Consider the following 21,820-nt stretch of genomic DNA (forward strand, 5'->3'; position numbering starts at 1 on the left):
ACTTTCACGTCTTCTCCTGCTCCTCCCCTCTGGCGTACGACGTTGCCAGAATACTAATCACCGGTCCTTGGATTCATCATTATTATATCATTATAGCCAGGAGATGCTAAATGTGTTTGTGAATTAACGGTCAATTCCCGCCTGACTGACAGTTATTTGCTTGACAATCACAGGCTGACGAAATTGTGTGACAGCCACAGCCCTAGCCTCTAGTTTTGCCGGTAAAACTCCAGTACATGCTAAACTCTATTCATCCTTGATCATTCAATTACGTTGCAGAAGATGGGTCCTTTAATAGTATTGTAACTTCACTTCAGAAAATATATTAAGATGGACAAAGAAAAACAAATGATATTTACAAAATGTACTTAATTGAAAGTGTCTGACTTACTCTAGACTATTTACTCAACAAGCAAGCAATGGAAAATGCCGACTGAAACATGCCTCTTCCAGCATACTCTGAAAGGTTGCTACCTCTGGAGATGGAAATGGTGAATTGTAAGCCATAATTATCTTTAAAAACTAGAGTAAAAGTGGTATTTAATACGAAACGTCCCCTGAGAGACACTCTCAGCCACATCGGAAGATGTAAATTGGGTCAGAGCCACACATGCCAGTGCATGAAAGCTATGCTATGTGTGAAGATGAAAAACATTTATTGAAGATCCAACCCCTCACACATGAAACATTTATAATGGAAATGTATTTGGACACAAAAGCAATTCACTTTGAAACAGAAAGGAAGAATGAAATATATTCTCAGACAGGCTCCTTCAACAGCACAGAAAAATAGAAAAAGGGGGATGGAAAGAGAGGCTGGGAGGAGGGCTAAAAAGCCTCCAGACCTCTATTTATAACCATTCAGCCAGTGAACTGCCACATTCCAAATGCCAGAAGGCACTTTTAAAAACGTTTCATTCAATGCCTAATGTTGTTTTCATCTAAAAAGAAAAAGGTTAAAAAGAAAACAGTAGCAACTAAATTAACACTTCTTTAAGGAAAAAATAGTATTGGACAGCCATTACAAAAACACAAAAGGGGAATTAAAAACAAGTGCTGCATTCTGTAAAAAAAACTTTAATGAGAAATTGCTGATGTCTGAGCTGCACGTGGATTCCCCCCATTAGCACTTCAAGCACTACTGTCCCTTTCAGCAGCTAAGTGGGTCTGTGGGAGAATGGCCCGGGCCTCCATCAGGTGAAGCTGAAAAACCCTTGTGAAAAGAGCAGAACAAGACACACTTGTCAGCTGCTGGGAGCCTCTGGAAGCAGGGTTGCCACCAAAGTGTGCATCTGGTTCAGGGGTGGGGGCTGCTGAGGAAGACTAAGGGCCAGCCCCGCCACCATTCTATGCTGCCATTGTCAGGTCCAGTGCAGGGGTCACGGTAGAGCACATGGGCGAGGGGCTCCCCTTGTCAGTCAGCACATTGGTTAGGTGTGCTGTGTTGTGAGAGGCGAGGCAGTGCTGCCCAACCCCCTCCTCTCTGAAGCGCTCCACCACTAGTCCTGCTCGGTTTCTGTTTCTCCCCCATCTGCTCTACACAGACAGTGAGAGTCAAGTAGGGGGGCTCTGGGCTGCAGGGTCCAGACTACAGACAAAATAAACAACTCTTCACCAGACAGAAAGGTAAGGAATGTAAGACTTCTGGCAACACTAGTGTGTGATGCTTATAGAAATGTGGCACTTAAATTAAACAGGTTATTACTTAGATTTAAAGTAACTGTCCAGTGAAAATTTAACTTTTATAAGTTTGCATTCTGTTAACTTATTCCCAAATAATGTAGTGGGCTCGCCCTATTCTCATATTTTTGACCAAAGCATAAATTGGGAGAAATAAAAGACCGAACTCAAACAGACAGTTTAAAAAATGTGTTTTCACATATAGTGCTCTTTAAAATAACATATCTCAGTCCTCTTTAAAGTGAACTCTGGGGTAAAAAAAAAAGAAGCTAAATAACATTTAGTAAAAAAACGATACTATTAACATGTAAATATTAGAATAATAATATCAGAAGAATAACTGCAGATTAATTAATGCTGTAATTTAAAATTGTACATCCAATGTAGTCTACTGCCCCTTTAAGAGCTAGAACAGATTTTCTACCCTGTGTTGTGATCTCACCAAATACTGTATGTTTGTGTTTTCACACTATTCAAACCCCAAAATCGACTGAAGCTCTCTTAGCCTATAGATCACACATTGCAAACAAATAATCTGAACTAAAAAAACGCCACACATACAGTCGAAGTAAGAAGTTTACATAAACTTAGGTTGGAGTCATTAAAACTCGGTTTTCAACCACTCCACAAATTTCTTGTTAACAAACTATAGTTTTGGCAAGTCAGTTACGACATCTACTTTGTGCATGACACAAGTCATTTTTCCAACAATTGTTTACAGACAGATTATTTCATTTATAATTCACTGTATCACAATTCCAGTGGGTCAGACGTTTACATACACAGTTGACTGTGCCTTTAAACAGCTAGGAAAATTCCAGAAAATTATGTCATGGCTTTAGAAGCTTCTGATAGTCTAATTGACATCATTTGAGTCAATTGGAGGTGTACCTGTGGATGTATTTCAAGGCCAACCTTCAAACTCAGTGCCTCTTTGCATGACATCATGAGAAAAATCAAAAGAAAATCAGCAAAGACCTCAGAAAAAAAATTGTAGACCTCCACAAGTTTGGTTCATCCTGGGGAGCAATTTCCAAATGCCTGAAGGTACCACATTCATCCGTACAAACAATAGTACGCAAGTATAAACACCATGGGACCACGCAGCCGCCATACCACTCAGGAAGGAGACGCATTCTGTCTCCTAGAGATGAACGTACTTTGGTGCGAAAAGTACAAATCAATCCCAGAACAACAGCAAAGGACCTTGTGAAGATGCTGGAGGAAATTGGTACAAAGGTATCTATAGCCACAGTAAAACGAGTCCTACATCGACATAAACTGAAAGGCTGCTCAGCAAGGAAGAAGCCACTGCTCCAAAACCGCCATAATAAAGCCAGACTACGGTTTGCAACTGCACATGGGGACAAAGATTGTACTTTTTGGAGAAATGTCCTCTGGTCTGATGAAGCAAAAATAGAACTGCTTGGCCATAATGACCATCGTTATGTTTGGAGGAAAAAGGGGGAGGCTTGCAAGTCAAAGAACACCATCCCAACCGTGAAGCACGGGGGTGGCAGCATCATGTTGTGGGGGTGCTTTGCTGCAGGAGGGACTGGTGCACTTCACAAAATATATGGCATCACGAGGTAGGAAAATTATGTGGATATATTGAAGCAACATCTCAAGACATCAGTCAGGAAGTTTAAGCTTGGTCACAAATGGGTCTTCCAAATGGACAATGACGCCAAGCATACTTCCAAAGTTCTGTCAAAATGGCTTAGAGTGGCCATCACAAAGCCCTGACCTCAATCCCATAGAAAATGTGTGGGTAGAACTGAAAAAGCGTGTGCGAGCAAGGAGGCCTAAAAACCTGACTCAGTTACACCAGCTCTGTCAGGAGGAATGGGCAAAATTCACTCAACTTATTGTGGGAAGCTTGTGGAAGGCTACCCGAAACGTTTGACCCAAGTTAAACAATTTAAAGGCAATGCTACCAAATACTAATTTAGTGTATGTAGACTTCTGATCCACTGGGAATGTGATGAAAGAAATAAAAGCTTATAATAAATAATCTCTACTATTATTCTGACATTTCACATTTTTTAAATAAAAGTAGTGATCCTAACTGACCTAAGACAGGGAATTTTTACTAGGATTAAATGTCAGAAATTGTGAAAAACTGAGCTTAAATGTATTTGGCTAAGGTGTATGTAAACTTCCGACTTCAACTGTATTTTGGAATTTCTGTGCATCCTTGACAATCGCCAATCAATAGGCCTATCTAGAAACAGCACGCATTTTTTCCAATGGGAGAAGGTTTATGGCAGGGGAAACGGTGTTGCAGTAGTCTAGTGTGTGGTGCGGGAATAATGACAAGCAAACCTGGGGAGCTTTGTGTTCACATTGCCCTAAAAAAGGTGGTCTCAGTTTGGTTCACTTTGGGGGACTCTTTTGAATTGAGCAAAATTCAGTGAACCACTTCACGAAAATTGTCTGGAAGGGACAAAGTGTGAAAACACCCTAAAATATTTGTAAAATATCTATTTTTGAGTTTCAATTGACGACACTATAACTGACCCAGAAAAAAACTATAACTAAACAAATGGTATTTTTCATTTAGTTGACTAAAACCAGACTAAATTATCTCTGTGACTAAAATCTGACTACTAAGTGGACTGGACAATACTTTTTGGAGAGATTGAGAGCTTTTCAGCGATGACTTAAATTGATTATACAAATCGCGCAGGCGACTCTTGCTTCCCCATAGCTAACCAGTCACCACCAACCAGCCTTATAGTTTTGCTACCCTTGCCTGGTTAAGAAACAAGCTGCTTTACAAAATTAAAAACAGCCCAGCTATGTTTTTCTCCCCCCAAGTCTGTACTTGAATTTGTACCCTCCCACTTTCCCCACTTCATTTCCTAGCCAGGTTCCATAGCCACGACGCCCTCTTTTCCCCAGAAAAAAACTGCTTGAATCTAGCCAATACGTTCAAAAGATGTGACCCCAATACCGGCACAACGGTTTTCTTTTTTTTCTATCGTGAATTGGTGGGATGCATTTTACCATCATAAATCAAGTCCAAGTTTATTGGTCACGTAAACAGGTTTTGTCACGTCAGGGCGTGAGTTGGGTGGGTTGTCTATGTTAGTTTTTCTATGATTTGCTATCTCTGTTTGGCCTGGTATGGTTCTCAATCAGAGGCAGCTGTCAATCATTGTCCCTGATTGAGAACCATATTTAGGGAGCCTGTTTTCTATTGTGTTTCGCGGGTGATTGTTTTCTGTTGTGTGTCTGCACCAGCCTGTACTGTTTTCGGTCGTTTCTCTTTGGTATTTTTGTTATTTCCGTGTTCATTTTAATAAATATGGACACATACCACGCTGCATCTTGGTCCTCACCTTCTTCCAACAACGGCCAATACAGATTTGCAGATGTTATCACAGGTGCAGCGAAATGCTTGTGTTTGTAGCTGCAGCCGTGCAGTAATACCTTGCAATAATACTTTAAAAAAAACATACATGTAATCCAGAAATTATATTTTTTATATATGAGGAGTGCCTGGATACAGCCCTTAGCCGTGGTATATAGACCATATACCACAAACCCCTGAGGTGCCTGATTGCTATTATAAACTGATTTACCAACGTGGTATTGTTTTGCTATTGCGATGGCATCGAGTATCATTATTCTAAACCTGGTACCGAAGTCAATATTCTGGTATCGTGACATGTGGACAAGTCTATGGCCTCTCAGTGAGCTCAATATCTCAGCGGGAGCTCCCTAATCCCTGCTCATTCATCTCAGCCTGCACGTCTGACCCCCTTAATAAAAAACAACAGCTTCAGAGCATTTTAGCTAGGTAGGTCAAAATGATGTACAGTTCAACCAAGAGTTTGAGTGAATCTGTAAATGGAATGTCTTCTCCCTAGCCACCCCTTTCCCCTGCTGCCCTTCCAACTCTGGAGCTAGGGGCAGTTCATGCTTTCAGATACTGTGAACAATGCCCCTGCAGGGTGCTAGGCGACTGAGGCGAGCTAGGAAAACTATTCCCTGGGTTAACTTCGAAAGACTGATGGGGTCAGTCAAACATACTGCTCCTAAACAAGCAGAAACTAAAGGGAGTTCAATAGCCACTGGTAAAAGCATAGTTATGATGAGGGGAATATTCAACCAACAGGAGACACACACACACACACACACAAGGAAAAGGAAAACAAACTTATTTCCATCAAGTCCTGTGTTAAACCTCATCTGGGAGGAGGCTCCGGCTCTTCCTGTATTTACATATTATATGGAGCGTGTGACTGGAGAAAAATGGCCACCATGGTACACCCAGGGACCTGTGCATGCAGGTAGACGATAAATCCTACAATACAGTCAGAAACCTTGAAGACACACACAGCTATTCCTCTAAAGATATGATCACCCACCGCGCTCTCACATAGGAGGGGCCTAGATCAGTTTCTATCCTCTTCAAATAATTCTGTCCTTCACATGGCCCCCCAAAAATAACAATATTGGGCAATATCAGTGTTTCAAAAAAGTAGGCTTTAAACAGAGGCAGTCAGGAAAGATGTACAGTATAAAGTCCTAGCCGTAAGAATACAAAAAAACGCTAAAACTGCAGAGCATGTCTGACAGGAAATCTAGTGTTGCCTCTCCCGGTATTACATAAGAGCTCTCTCTGACATTCCTCTGTCGCTCACATGGGATCAGTGGTCAGATAAATATCAGGCCACGGCTGCCTCACCTCATCTAAGAATGTGCTCCTGAAGCACTTCTCAACCTCCACAGGCAACACCAACACACCAGACAACCTCAAATGAGGAGAATGAATGAGAGAACAACAAGTCCTAGGGAGATCTAAACTCAACTGCTTCCACAATCAACAGCATCAAACCATGATGGTAATAGTATAGTTGCACCATACACTATTTGTTGCATAAGAAAAAAAAATTTTAATTATTTTTTTTACTTACTTCAATTTTATCCGTCTTGGCATCGCCCCAGTATAGTTTTCCTGCTTCATAGTCAATGGCTAAACCGTTGGGCCAACCCAGCGAGGTATTGAGCAGCACGAGACGTTCCATTCCATCCAGGTTAGCACGCTCTATTTTAGGCTTCTCCCCCCAGTCTGTCCAGTACATGTAACTGTGGAGAGAATCCAGCACAGAATTACCGTTTGCACCGTTTGTAAAAAAAAAAAACAGGTTTGGGTTAGTATATACGGAAAATCCATTTGAATATAAATGGATCTAAAATGGATTAACTACTTTTCTTCTTCTCAGCAACCTACACACAATTCCCCATAATAACAAAGTGAAGACAGGTTTTTAGACATTTTTGAAAAAACAGAATTTACATAGGTATTCAGAACCTTTGATATGAGACTCGAAATTGAGCTCAGGTGCATCCAGTTTCCATTGATCATCCTTGAGATGTTTCTACAACTTGATTGGAGTCCACCTGTGGTAAATTCATTTGATTGGACATGATTTGGAAAGGCACACACCTGTCTATATAAGGTCCCACAGTTGACAGTGCATATCAGAGCAAAAATCAAGCCATGAGGTCGAAGGAATTGTCCGTAGAGCTCCGAGACAGGATTGTGTCGAGGCACAGATCTGGGGAAGAGTACCAAAAACATTCTGCAGCATTGAAAGTACCCAAGAACACAGTGGCCTCTATCATTCTTAAATGGAAGAAGTTTGGAACCATCAAGTCTCTTCCTAGAGCTGGCCAACCATCCAAACTGAGCAGTTTGGGGAGAAGGTCCTTGGTCAGGGAGGTGACCAAGAACCCGATGGTCACTCAAACAGAGCTCCAGAGTTCCTCTGTGGAGATGGGAGAACCTTCCAGAAGGACAACCATCTTTGCAGCACTCCACCAAATCAGGCCTTTATGGTAGAGTGGCCAGACAGAAGCCACTCCTTAGTAAAAGGCACGACACCCCCGCTTGGAGTTTACCAAAAATAATCTTAGACCATGAGAAATTAGATTCTCTGGTCTGATCAAACCAATATTGAACTCTTTGGTCTGAATGCCAAGCGTCACGCCTGGAGGAAACCTGGCACCATCCCTATGTTGAAGCATGGTGTTTGCAGCATCAAGCTGTGGGGATGTTTTTCAGCGGCAGGGAATGAGAGATTAGTCAGGATCGAGGCAAAGATGAGCAGTGCTAATTACAGAGAGATCATTGATGAAAACCTGCTCCAGAGCACTCAGGACCTCAGACTGGTTAGAAGGTTCACCTTCCAACAGGACAACAAACCATAAGCACACATCCAAGACAACACAGGAGTGGCTTTGGGACAAGACTCTGAATGTCCTTGAATGGGACGGCCAGAGCCCGGCGTTGAACCCGATCGAACATCTCAGGAGAGACTTGAAAATAGCTGTGTAGCAACACTCCCCATCCAGGATCTGCAGAGAAGAATGGGAGAAACTCCCCAAATACAGGTGTGCCAAGCTTGTAGCGTCATACCCAAGAAGACTCGAGGCTATAACCCCTGCCAAAGGTGATTAGAGTGTACAGAGTAAAGGGTTTGATTACTCAATTACATTTTTATTAAATAATAAATTAGTTTGACACCGTTTGTAAGCTTTTAAATGATATCAAACTCAACCGTTAATCTTTTCCAGTAAAGCAGACATGGTTGTCTCATGGTATGGTGGGTCAACTTTGAGCACCTTTATCTCCTGAATGTTTTGGCATTCAGGTCCAAAGTCACATTTCTGATCACTTCTTCAATGGGCACATATGTACGGAAGGTTTTGTTGAAATCAAAAGGAATGCTGTAAAAAAGTTACTGAGTTCAAATACATTAATTCAAATGTTTTGCTGAAATTAGTTAAATTGATTACTGTGATGAAGTAAGAAAAAAAGCCACAAATCTACAAATGGACACACGTACCCATTGACAGGGTCCAGCACAATGGCCCTTGGTTCATCCAGGTTCTCTGAGATCAGAATGCGGCGCGAGGTTCCGTTCAGCCTTGTAACCTCAATACGGTCAGTACCCGTATCCGTCCAGTAAAGGTTCCGGGCCACCCAATCCACCGCAATGCCATCTGGGTGGTTGATCTCCGTGGTGACCAGGGTCTGGGCCTCGGTGCCGTCAATGCGGGAGCAGCGGATGGCTTTAACCTCGTCGTCTGTCCAGTACACATATCCATCCACAGGGTCATAGTCGATGGCGATGGCATGGCGGATGTCGTTCACTTGCAGAACGATGTCAGTGAAGTCTGGGAGGTCCAGAGAAATCCTCCTCAGGTCAGTCCGCCTGGCCAACAGTAGAACCTGCTCCGCACCTAGGGTAGAGAAGTGTATATAATTGGGAATGAGTGGGGAGAAAGCATAACATTCAACTAGCATGTGAAATAACAGCTTATTGGGGATTTATCTGAGGTTCTACATAGCCTTACCTGACAAGCATAAATTAATATGTTTTAGTAAAGAACATTTCAGGGGGCAATTTATAGTGTAACTTTAAAATCTTGATTTTATTTCTTTAGCTTATGAAAATAAAAAATGTTATCACTTTTTAATTAAAAAAAAGTGAGAAGAGGCCAAAAGACCAGATCTAAATATGCATTTCAAATGTCTTTAAGTTTAGCCTTTATCTTTAAAGACTATCCTACCGATCCTCGACTTCGGCGATGTCATCTACAAAATGGCTTCCAACACTCTACTCAGCAAACTGGATGCAGTCTATCACAGTGCCATCCATTTTGTCACTAAAGCACCTTATACCACCCACCACTGCGACTTGTATGCTCTAGTCGGCTGGCCCTCCCTACATATTCGTCGCCAGACCCACTGGCTCCAGGTCATCTACAAGTCCATGCTAGGTAAAGCTCCGCCTTATCTCAGCTCACTGGCAACCGTAGCACGCGCTCCAGCAGGTGTATCTCACTGATCATCCCTAAAGCCAACACCTCATTTGGCCGCCTTTCGTTCCAGTACTCTGCTGCCTGTGACTGAAACGAATTGCAAAAATCGCTGAAGTTGGAGACTTTTATCTCCCTCACCAACTTCAAACATCAGCTATCTGAGCAGCTAACCGATCGCTGCAGCTGTACATAGTCTATTGGTAAATAGCCCACCCATTTTCACCTACCTCATCCCCATACTGTTTTTATTTATTTACTTTTCTGCTCTTTTGCACACCAATATCTCTACCTGTACATGACCATCTGATAATTTATCACTCCAGTGTTAATCTGCAAAATTGTAATTATTCGCCTACCTCCTCATGCCTTTTGCACACATTGTATATAGACTCCCCCTTTGTTTTCTACTGTGTTATTGACTTGTTAATTGTTTTCTCCATGTGTAACTCTGTGTTGTCTGCTCACACTGCTATGCTTTATCTTGGCCAGGTCGCAGTTGCAAATGAGAACTTGTTCTCAACTAGCCTACCTGGTTAAATAAAGGTGAAATAAAAATAAAACAAATTTTAAAAAAAATCTAAAAGTGTATGTTTGTTTTCCTTAGTGGAATCGTAGAATGGTTGAAATAGCAGCTGCATTTGGTCACTGGGGCCACACTCTGCAGAGGCAATTAGGTCAAATTTTTCCTTGCCTAATCTCCTGTTTTAGCCATTTACGCTCCAGTACCCTTAAAACCAGCTGCAGACTACTGACACCCAATCAGAAGGGTCATCCATCAGGGGTGACACCAATCAGTAATGACAGTGAAAAAATAGCCCTTTGTTTTCCATCAAGAAGAGAACAACGCCACGTCTTTGATTTAAATTCGCTCCTCGGTCTGCTTCACATTTGACAAAGTGACAAGATGTCCCCTAAATCCACAACAAATGCCCTCCATTTAGCCACCCAAGTTAAACAAATGAGGAGCGTGTATGCGTGCTTTAAAAAACTTTACACAGCCCCCTCACCCCCCCACACACACACTGCTTTCCTCCTTATCAGAGCTGATACAATGTGGTATTGTCTTACATTCTGTTTAGCTGTCAACACTGCTGGAGGTCTGTTTAATCCTGTGGTCACTGAATACATATATGTACTATCAGGCTGGGATAACTAACCCTCCGCTACCCTAACACACACACACAGGCCCTCTCTATGTTTTACTTGTGCCTCTGGAATGAAGGCTAAAAGAATAAGACTCATTGTCTCCTGGCCTGGGAATACACCGCCTCAATTTGGAAGAGTTATAAATTCAAATAGAGAGGCTCCGCTGCATCCCTGGCCTGGGAGAGGAGAGTCCTTTTGGGGTAATGAATAGGCTGTCGTTAACAGGACTGGTGCACATAGACAATAGTGTTTTCTGTCCCCTGCAGAGAGGGATGGGAACCAGGACTATGACAGCCTGAACCTGGGTTTCAGAATTATGACTACCTTGGCTTGACGTTTAACTGGTACGTCCCAACAAATAAAATGACATTGTCACATGCGCCGTAAACAACAGCTGTAGACAAACAGTGAAATGCTTACTTACGGGTCCTTAAAAAAAATGCAGAGTTAAAGATAAGCTAAAGAAACAGGGCAGTATTGTCACGACTTCGGCCGAAAGTCGATGCCTCTCCTTGTTCCGGCGGTGTTCGATGTTGCCGGGCATCTAGCCATCGCCGATCCATTTTTCATTTTCCATTTGTTTTATCTCGTTGTGCCATGTGCTTTTGGTTCGCCTGGAAAAAAGGCTCCGTGTGCTACCAAATACCTGCTCTCCTACGCCTGACTTCCTTGCCACCACTTACGCACACCTGACAAGTAAACCCAGGTAAAACAGCCTCCAATCAGGGCAGTCACTCCACAAACAAGGGTTGACCAAGAAAACCGCAACAACTCAGTTTTTTTTCTATCACCTTTATACACACACGAGGAGGGTTGTGGGTGGGGCCTCTCCTTAAGGCATCTGCGTGCTTCGGTTTAGCTGGTTCGGTTCGATTCAAACTAGTGTGCTCGCATACACCCATTGCTTGAAAAATGAGAAATAAGCGGAAAAAGTAGCGTTTGTCCTTCTTGAGACGCCATAGCCAGTATACTCTTCCTCAAAATTGTCAGAACTTCTCTTTTGCTGAGGACATCTTAGTCGTGCAATTTTACATCTAACTAAGATGTTTGGTACAGTATTTCTCAAGTGAAAAATGTACATTAAAACAAGTCATCTCACGACCACAGACTGAAGCTGGCACAAAGACAGCATTGAATGAGCTGTATTTCACCATAAGCAAGCAAGAAAATGCTCACCCAGAGGCGGCGATCCTAGTAGCCGTGGACATTAATGCAGGGAAACTTAAATCCGTTTTACCAAATTTCTATCAGCATGTTAAATGTGCAACCAGAGGGGAAGAAAATGCCGGACCACCATTACTCCACACAGAGACGCACACAAAGCTCTCCCTCCCATTTGGCAAATTTGACCATAATTCTATCTTCCTGATTCCTGCTGACAAGAAAAAAATTAAAGCAGGAAGCACCAGTAACTAGATCAATATAAAGTGGTCTGATGAAGCAGATGCTACGCTACAGGACTGTTTTGCTAACACAGACTGGAATATGATCCGGGATTCCTCCGATGGCATTGAGGAGTACACCACATCAGTCATTGGCTTCATCAATAAGGGCATCGATGAAGTTGTCCCCACAGTGACCGTACGCACAGTTGAAGTCTGAAGTTTACGTACACTTAGGTTGGAGTCATTAAAACTCATTTTTCAACCACTCCACACATTTCTTGTTAACAAACTATAATTTTGGCAAGTCAGCTAGGACATCAACTTTGTGCTTGACATAAGTAATTTTTCCAACAATTGTTTACAGACAGATTATTTCACTTATTTACTGTATCACAATTCCGGTGGGTCAGAAGTTCACATATACTAAGTTGACTGTGCCTTTAAACAGCTAGGAAAATTCCAGAAAAAGATGTCATAGCTTTAGAAGCTTCTGATAGGCTAATTGACATAATTTGAGTCAATTGGAGGTGTACCTGTGGATGTATTTCAAGGCCTATCTTCAAACACAGTCCCTCTTTGCTTGACATCAAGGAAAAATCAAAAGAAATCAGCCAAGACCTCAGAAAAAAGAATTGTAGACCTCCACAAGTCTGGTTCATCCTTGGGAGCAATTTGCAAATGCCTGAAGGTACCACATTCATCTGTACATACAATAGTACGCAAGTATAAACACCCTGGGACTACGCAGCTGTCATACCACTCAGGAGGAAGACGTATTCTGTCTCCTAGAGATGAACGTACTTTGGTGCGAAAAGTGCAAATCAATCCCAGAACAACAGCAAAGGACCTTGTGAAGATGCTGGAGGAAACCGGTACAAAAGTATCTATATCCACAGTAAAACGAGGCCCAGATCGACATAACCTGAAAGGCCGCTCAGCAAGGAAGAAGCCACTGCTCCAAAACCGCCATAAAAAAGCCAGACTACGGTTTGCAACTGCACATGGGGACAAAGATTGTACTTTTTGGAGAAATGTCCTCTGGTCTGATGAAACAAAAAAAGAACTGTTTGGCCATAATGACCATCTTTATGTTTGGAGGGAAAAGGGGGAGGCTTGCAAGCCGAAGAACACCATCCCAAACGTGAAGCACGGGGGTGGCAGAATCATGTTGTGGGGGTGCTTTGCTGCAGGAGGGACTGTTGCACTTCACAAAATAGATGGCATCATGAAGCAGGAAATATTGAAGCAACATCTCAAGTAGAGGTCGACCGACTAAGATTTTTCAACGCCGATACCGATTATTGGAAAACCAAAAAAAGCCGATACCGATTAATCGGAAGATTTTATTTATTTATTTGTAATAATGACGATTACAACAATACTGAATGAACACTTATTTTAATTTAATATAATACATCAGCAAAATCAATTTAGCCTCAAATAAATAATGAAACATGTTCAATTTGGTTTAAATAATGCAAAAACAAAAGTGTTGGAAAAGTAAAAGTGCAATATGTGCCATGTAAGAAAGCTAACGTTTAAGTTCCTTGCTCAGAACATGAGAACATTTGAAAGCTGGCGGTTCCTTTTAACATGAGTCTTCAATGTTCCCAGGTAACAAGTTTTAGGTTGTAGGAATTATAGGACTATTTCTCTCTATACCATTTGTATTTCATTAACCTTTGACTATTGGATGTTCTTATAGGCAGTTTAGTATTGCCAGTGTAACAGTATAGCTTCCGTCCCTCTCCTCGCTCCTACCTGGGCTCGAACCAGGAACACAACGACAACAGCCACCCTCGAAGCAGCGTTACCCATGCAGAGCAAGGGAAAAAACCACTCCAAGTCTCAGAGCGAGTGACGTTTGAAACGCTATTAGCGCGTACCCCGCTAACTAGCTAGCCATTTTACATTGGTTACACCAGCCTAATCTCCAGAGTTGATAGGATTGAAGTCATAAACAGCTGCTGGCAAACGTACAAACGTGCTGTTTGAATGAATGCTTACAAGCCTGCTGCTGCCTACCATTGCTCAGTCAGACTGCTCTATCAAATCATAGACTTAGTTATAATATGATAACACACAGAAATACGAGCCTTAGGTCATTAATATGACCGAATCCGGAAAATATCATCACGAAAACAAGACGTTTATTTTTTCAGTGAAATACGGAACCGTTACGTATTTTATATAACGGGTGGCATCCATAAGTCTAAATATTCCTGTTACATTGCACAACCTTCAATGTTATGTCATAATTACGTAATATTCTGGCAAATTAGGCGGCCCAAACTGACTCTGCGTGCAATGAACGCAAGAGAAGTGACACAATTTCACCTGATTAATATTGCCTGCTAACCTGGATATATTTTAGCTAAATATGCAGGTTTAAAAATATTTACTTCTGTGTATTGATTTTAAGAAAGGCATTGATGTTTATGGTTTGGTACACATTGGTATCGGTGCGATACGCGCCGCATCGATTATATGCAATGCAGGACACGCTAGATATACTAGTAATATCATCAACCATGTGTAGTTAACTAGTGGTTATGATTGATTGATTGTTTTTTATAAGATAAGTTTAATGCTAGCTAGCAACTTACCTTGGCTTACTGCATTCGCGTAACAGGCAGTCTCCGCGTGGAGTGCAATGTAATCAGGTGGTTAGAGCGTTGGACTAGTTAACTGTAAGGTTGCAAGATTGAATCCCCCGAGCTGACAAGGTCTGTCGCTCTGTCGTTCTGCCCCTGAACCCACCGAGGCAGTTAACCCACCATTCCTAGGCCGTCATTGAAAATAAGAATGTGTTATTAACTGACTTGCCTAGTTAAATAAAGATTAAATAAAGGTGTAAAAAAATAAATAATAATAATCGTCCAAATCGGTGTCCAAAAATACTGATTTCCGATTGTTATGAAAACTTGAAATCGGCCCCAATTAATCGGCCATTCCGATTAATCGGTCGACCTCTAATCTCAAGACATAAGTTAGGAAGTTAAAGCTTGGTCGCAAATGGGTCTTCCAAATGGACAATGACCCCAAGCATACTTCCAAAGTTCTGGGAAAATGGCTTAAGGACAACAAAGTCAAGGTATTGGAGTGGCCATCACAAAGCCCTGACCTCAATCCCATAGAAAATGTGTGGGTAGAACTGAAAAAGCGTGTGCGAGCAAGGAGGCCTAAAAACCTGACTCAGTTACACCAGCTCTGTCAGGGAGAATGGGCCAAAATTCACCCAACTTATTGTGGGAAGCTTGTGAAAGGCTACCCGAAACATTTGACCCAAGTTAAACAATTTAAAGGCAATGCTACCAAATACTAATTGAGTGTATGTAAACTTCTTACCCACTGGGAATGTGATCAAAGAAATAAAAGCTGAAATAAATCATTCTCTCTACTATTATTCTGACATTTCACATTCTTAAAATAAAGTGGTGATCCTAACTGACTTAAGACATTGCATTTTTTCTAGGATTAAATGCCAGTAATTGTGAAATACTGAGTTTAAATGTATTTGGCAAAGGTGTATGTAAACTTCCGACTTCAACTGTACATATTACCTCAACTAACCGGTGCCCCCGCACATTGACTCTGTACCGGTACACCCCTGTATATTGTCTCGCTATTGTTATTTTACTGCTGCTTACTTGTTACTTTTATTTCTTATTCTTATCCATATTTTTTTTTAACTGCATTGTTGGTTAGGGGCTCGTAAGTAAACATTTCACTGTAAGGTCTACCTACACCTGTTGCATTCGGGGCATGTGACTAATAAAATTTGATTTGATCTGTCGTTGAATGACAAAAAAAACACTACTGTAAAGGGGTGTAGACTTGGGCTTGCCTCAATTTTTTGTGTGTGTCCACAAACAGCTGTGAGGCCAAAAACCTCACAAAATGGAGTCATAATAAACACTACAAGACCAAAAGTATGCGGACACCTGCTTGTCGAACATCTCATTCTAAAATCATGGGCATTAATATGGAGTTGGTGTCCCGTTGTGCTCCACTCTTCTGGGAAGGCTTTCCACTATATGTTGGAACATTGTTGCGTTTCCACTGATCCAGAGTCCAATGGCTTTACACCACTCCAACTGACGCTTGGTATTGCACATAGTGATCTTAGGCTTGTGTGCAGCTGCTCGGCCATGGAAACCCATTTCATGAAGCTCCCGACGAACAGTTATTGTGCTGACGTTGCTTCCAGAGGCAGTTCGTAACTTGGTAGTGAGTGTGGCAACCGAGGACAGACACTACGCGCTTCAGCACTCGGCGGTCCCATTCTGTGAGCTTTTGTGGCCTACAACTTCGCGGCTGAGCCATTCCTGCTCCTAGACGTTTCCACTTCACAATAACATCACTTACAGTTTACCGGGGCAGATCTAGCAGGGCAGACATTTGACCAACTGACTTGTTGAAAAGCTGGCATCCTATAACGGTGCCACGTTGAAAGGCACTGAGCTCTTCAGTGAGGCCATTCTACTGCCAATGCTTGTCTATGGAGATTGCATGGCTGTGCACGATTTTATACACCGTCAGCAACGGGTTGGCTGATATAGCAGACTCCACAAATTTTGAAGGGGTGTCCACATACTTAATGAACAAACTGTTTCAGATGGGAAACATGTGGATGCCTTAAGTCATGGGCAGGAGGGGTTAAGAGATCAGACCCTCCAGAGAGAGAGCGAGACCATAGCAGAGGGAATGTTAAACACACTCTGGGGCAAGTCAAATAAACAGGTTTCATGAGCCCGGGCCGTAACCACTACACACACAAACGGAGCAGTGACCTGATTAGGCCTGGCTACCTACGTGATGTCTCTCTGCCCAGAAGCAAGGCAATGAGATTGGAGTAGCAGAGCAAGGAGAATGACAGCAGCAGAAACATAACAATGCAAAAAAAGAGGAGGTCCAACCTTCCTGAATCTCAGTCTGTCTCATATGTGGTCTTTGGTAAACTCTGGAAAGTAGGGAATGTGCAGAGAGGAAGGGTGGAGTGCTATGCTTCTAGCCTAAATGTAGCTGTCTGTATGTGAGAGAAATAGAAATTAAGAGCAAACGGCAGGGTAAATTGTGCATTCAGAAGCTTGCCATCTGTCAGAGATGAGGTCTCTGTCATGGCTCTCTGGTTAGGCATGCTAATGTTTTGACGAGGAACAGGATGCCAATGCACCCAAGACAAATATCTCAATTGAACGACTGTATTTTTTTTCTCCACAAAATGTTATGCTTAATTACATAGTTATGTAATTAAAAGTAGAGCTTTGTCTTATTTCCTAATCTAGTTAAAGAAAATGGGACAAAATGACATTTGACACGATAACATGAAATTATTAAGAGCAGCTCTGCAGTTCAATAGGCCTAATGCAAGACAGTCCAAAACTAAAATCACCTCAGGAATGTCAATAACGTCCCATACACCAGATGGGAACGTCTGTGAAACCACAACACATGTACAGTAGCATAAGCAAAGGGAGTTATCACTGAGGGGGCACTGTATGGACCGAGTCTCAAATGGCACCTTATTTCCTATATAATGCACTACTTTTGACCATTCAGGGCCCATAGAACTCTGTTCGAAAGTAGTGCACTGTATAGGGAATAGGGTGGCATTTGGGACGCATAGTGCCCCCTATAAAAGACTGAGTAGCTAGTAACCCACACCAGATGATGGTCTAGATGGTCACAGACAGCTAGTCTCTTACCTGGGCGACAGGTCTTCCCATCCTCCTTGAGCTTGACTCCAGTGGGGCATGCACAGCTGTAAAAGGGTTGCATGGGCGACAGCAGGCACAGGTGGGAGCAGCCTCCATTGCTGTCGCTGCATGGGGTATGGACTGTGGGCGCAATGAGCAATGTCAGAAGAGATAACAAAGATGGGGTCCTTTCAGTTTCACTGACTAAGACTGAAATCCACACTGCAAACACCCATCAGTCCCTCCAGAATTTTGTTTGGATTTTTTGTGATATTTGCGGGAAAAGTTAAGGACTTTGCTGCATCAATTTTGACATTTTCAAATTATTTTGTCCAAATTCTCACAAATCCACTGACTAGGGAAAGTTGATGTGTAGCTTGACTGAAACATATGCGATTGGTTAAAATTGCAAGCCCTCTTTTTGTACTGCGGTGATGGGTCAGTTTTAGGCAATAATATTGTGATGATTTGAATGTTTTATGCAGAAACATTGCAGTGATTGGTCAAATTTGCAAGCCCACGCATAATATGCAGGAAATTGGTGATTCAACAAAAACAATTCTATCACAGAATCGCATAATCCTGGAGGGTCTGATCTAGTCATATGCATTGGTGTATATTCAGAGAACCATTTTCACAACATAACAATTGATGGAGAACTTGGGAAGACTAAAAGTAAAACCAAAGAAAAACATTTTCAAACAAGACCAACATTGATATTTCCCTCCACAATAAAATCACTGCTTGGACAATAGCTGTGCCATAAAGTTTGATATCATGTGGTGAGATTTTCCTTGTCTACTCTCAGCATGGCACTACAGAGCTACAGAGCCCAGTGGCTGGCACAGCAGAGCAGCAAACACCAACCCTCTCCCCTTCACACAGCACTACAGGCTGATTACAACAAGGCTACATTCAAACTACTCAAACTCCTCTCACACGCAGTCTAAAAAAAGCCAATACATTTTTGGATTTGATTTATGGAGGCTTGATATACAGGTAAGGTAATGATTTATTGGCCAATGTTATAATTCTTTTTACATTTTTATTTAACTAGGCAAGTCAATTAAGAACAAATTCTTAATCACAATGACGACCTACCAGGGAATAGCAGGTTAACTGCCTTGTTCAGGGGCAGAATTACAGATTTTTACCTTGTCAGCTCCGGGATTCAATCCAGCAACCTTTTGGTTACTGGCCCAACGCTCTAACCACTAGGCTACCTCCTCAATTTCCATGTCATTTACTCAAAAAAATCTAACCCTTCTTTCTCTACATCCCCTGCCCTCCCCACACTCCTGGAGAGAAGCAAACCACCATAATGGTGGAGTTCTTTATCATTCATTCCCCAAACAAACACACACAATAACTGGCGCACCAATGTTTACACACTGCCAAAGTAATCAGTTTGTCACTTCCAGTCTCAACACACACCCACGCACGCATACACACATGCCACGGAGATGGGAATCATAGCGTGCTGGAACATCTCTGTTTCTGCACAGCACAGACATTTATTTGTCCAGCCAGGAATGTCAGACATTTGAAAATGTTCATTTCTTGACAGATTAATTGTACACCATGACCCCATTTTACTGTGTATGGACACTAACTGTCCATCAGTTCAGTCTAAAAAATATCTTTACAAAACAAAGGCAATCTTATGTTGTGCATAAGAAAACTAAGAGTACTGGGGGGACATTCATGTGTACTTAACATTAACATATTGTACAGATTGAACTGAAAAGGCACTACATACTGTCTGGTTGTCTGATTGATTTTATTGTTGTGTCATGCATCTTTACAATGCCCAGCCCACATGGGCTTATTAAACATGATTTGCTTTATCCAAACAAGATGATCATACATGAACACACACATTTATGTAGGCTGTCTAATAGGACACATCATTAGTTATTGTCTGGCTGGCTGTCTATCTGGACCCAGCACTAGTTACTGTCAGGCTGTCTATCTGGACCCAGCACTAGTTACTGTCAGGCTGTCTAACTGGACCCAGCACTAGTTACTGTCTGGCTGGCTGTCTATCTGGACCCAGCACTAGTTACTGTCAGGCTGTCTATCTGGACCCAGCACTAGTTACTGTCAGGCTGTCTATCTGGACCCAGCACTAGTTACTGTCTGGCTGGCTGTCTATCTGGACCCAGCACTAGTTACTGTCTCGCTGGCTGTATATCTGGACCCAGCACTAGTTACTGTCTGGCTGGCTGTCTATCTGGACCCAGCACTAGTTACTGTCTGGCTGGCTGTATATCTGGACCCAGCACTAGTTACTGTCTGGCTGGCTGTCTATCTGGACCCAGCACTAGTTACTGTCCGGCTGGCTGTCTATCTGGACCCAGCACTAGTTACTGTCTGGCTGGCTGTCTATCTGGACCCAGCACTAGTTACTGTCTTGCTGGCTATCTATCTGAACCCAACACTAGTTACTGTCTGGCTGTCTATCTATCTGGACCCAGCATTAGTTACAGTGTGGCTGTCTGTCTGGATCCAGCATTAGATACTGTCTGGCTGTCTGCCTGGACCCAGCATTAGATACTGTCTTGTTGTCTGTCTGGATCCAGCATTAGATACTGTCTGGCTGTCTGCCTGGACCCAGCATTAGATACTGTCTTGTTGTCTGTCTGGACCCAGCATTAGTTACTGTGTGGCTGTCTGTCTGGACCCAGCATTAGATACTGTCTGGACCCAGCATTAGATACTGTCTTGTTGTCTGTCTGGACCTAGCACTAGTTACTGTCTGGACCCAGCATTAGTTACTGTGTGGGTGTCTGTCTGGACCCAGCATTAGTTACTGTGTGGCTGTCTGTCTGAACCCAGCATTAGATACTGTCTGGAACCAGCATTAGATACTGTCTTGTTGTCTGTCTGGACCTAGCACTAGTTACTGTCTGGACCCAGCATTAGATACTGTCTTGTTGTCTGTCTGGACCCAGCATTAGTTACTGTCTTGTTGTCTGTCTGGACCCAGCATTAGTTACTGTCTGGACCCAGCATTAGATACTGTCTTGTTGTCTGTCTGGACCCAGCATTAGTTACTGTCTGGACCCAGCACTAGTTACTGTCTGCCTGTCTATCTATCTGGACCCAGCTGTAGATACTGTCTGACTCTCTAGCTGGACCCAGCAATAGTTACTGTCTGGACCCAGCACTAGTTACTGTCTGACTGTCAGACTATCTGGACCCAGCTGTAGATACTGTCCGACTGTCAGACTATCTGGACCCAGCTGTAGATACTGTCTGACTCTCTAGCTGGACCCATCAGTAGTTACTGTCTGGCTGTCATTCTATCTGGACCCAGCAGTAGTTACTGTCTGGACTGTCTATCTGGACCCAGCAGTACTTACTATCTGGCTGTTTATCTGAACCCAGCAGTAGTTACTGTCTGGACTGTCTATCTGGACCCAGCAGCAGTTACTGTCTATCTGGACCCAGCGGCAGTTACTGTCTGGACTGTCTATCTGGACCCAGCAGTACTTACTATCTGGCTGTCTATCTGAACCCAGCAGTAGTTACTGTCTGGACTGTCTATCTGGACCCAGCAGCAGTTACTGTCTATCTGGACCCAGCAGCAGTTACTGTCTGGACTGTCTATCTGTACCCAGCAACAGTTACTGTCTCGACTGTCTATCTGGACCCAGCAGTACTTACTATCTGGATGTCTATCTGAACCCAGCAGCAGTTACTGTCTGGACTGTCTATCTGGACCCAGTAGCAGTTACTGGCTATCTGGACCCAGCAGTACTTACTATCTGGCTGTCTATCTGAACCCAGCAGCAGTTACTGTCTGGCTGTCTATCTGGACCCAGTAGCAGTTACTGGCTATCTGGACCCAGCAGTACTTACTATCTGGCTGTCTATCTGAACCCAGCAGCAGTTACTATCTGGACTGTCTATCTGGACCCAGCAGCAGTTACTGTCTGGACTGTGTATCTGGACCCAGCAGCAGTTACTGTCTATCTGGACCCAGCAGCAGTTACTGTCTATCTGGACCCAGCAGCAGTTACTGTCTATCTGGACCCAGCAGCAGTTACTGTCTATCTGGACCCAGCA

At 42.8% G+C, this 21,820-nt stretch overlaps 1 protein-coding gene across 2 annotated transcripts in view; it reads right to left on the reverse strand.

Moving 5' to 3' along the window:
• Positions 1-21,820, reverse strand: part of LOC110509621 (low-density lipoprotein receptor-related protein 5) — an 85,952-nt gene that overhangs the window by 40,107 nt on the left and 24,025 nt on the right. For both annotated transcript variants that reach the window (XM_036970849.2, XM_036970786.2), the window contains exons 6-8: positions 17,759-17,890; positions 8,541-8,937; positions 6,606-6,777 (exon numbers count right to left, since the gene is read on the reverse strand). In XM_036970849.2, the coding sequence (XP_036826744.2) occupies positions 6,606-6,777; positions 8,541-8,937; positions 17,759-17,890 (701 nt within the window). The remainder of the gene's footprint in view (positions 1-6,605; positions 6,778-8,540; positions 8,938-17,758; positions 17,891-21,820) is intronic.

This window comes from Oncorhynchus mykiss, chromosome 1 (genome assembly GCF_057628025.1).
Source record: "Oncorhynchus mykiss isolate SJ-2025 chromosome 1, ASM5762802v1, whole genome shotgun sequence".
NCBI classification, from domain to species: domain Eukaryota; kingdom Metazoa; phylum Chordata; class Actinopteri; order Salmoniformes; family Salmonidae; genus Oncorhynchus; species Oncorhynchus mykiss.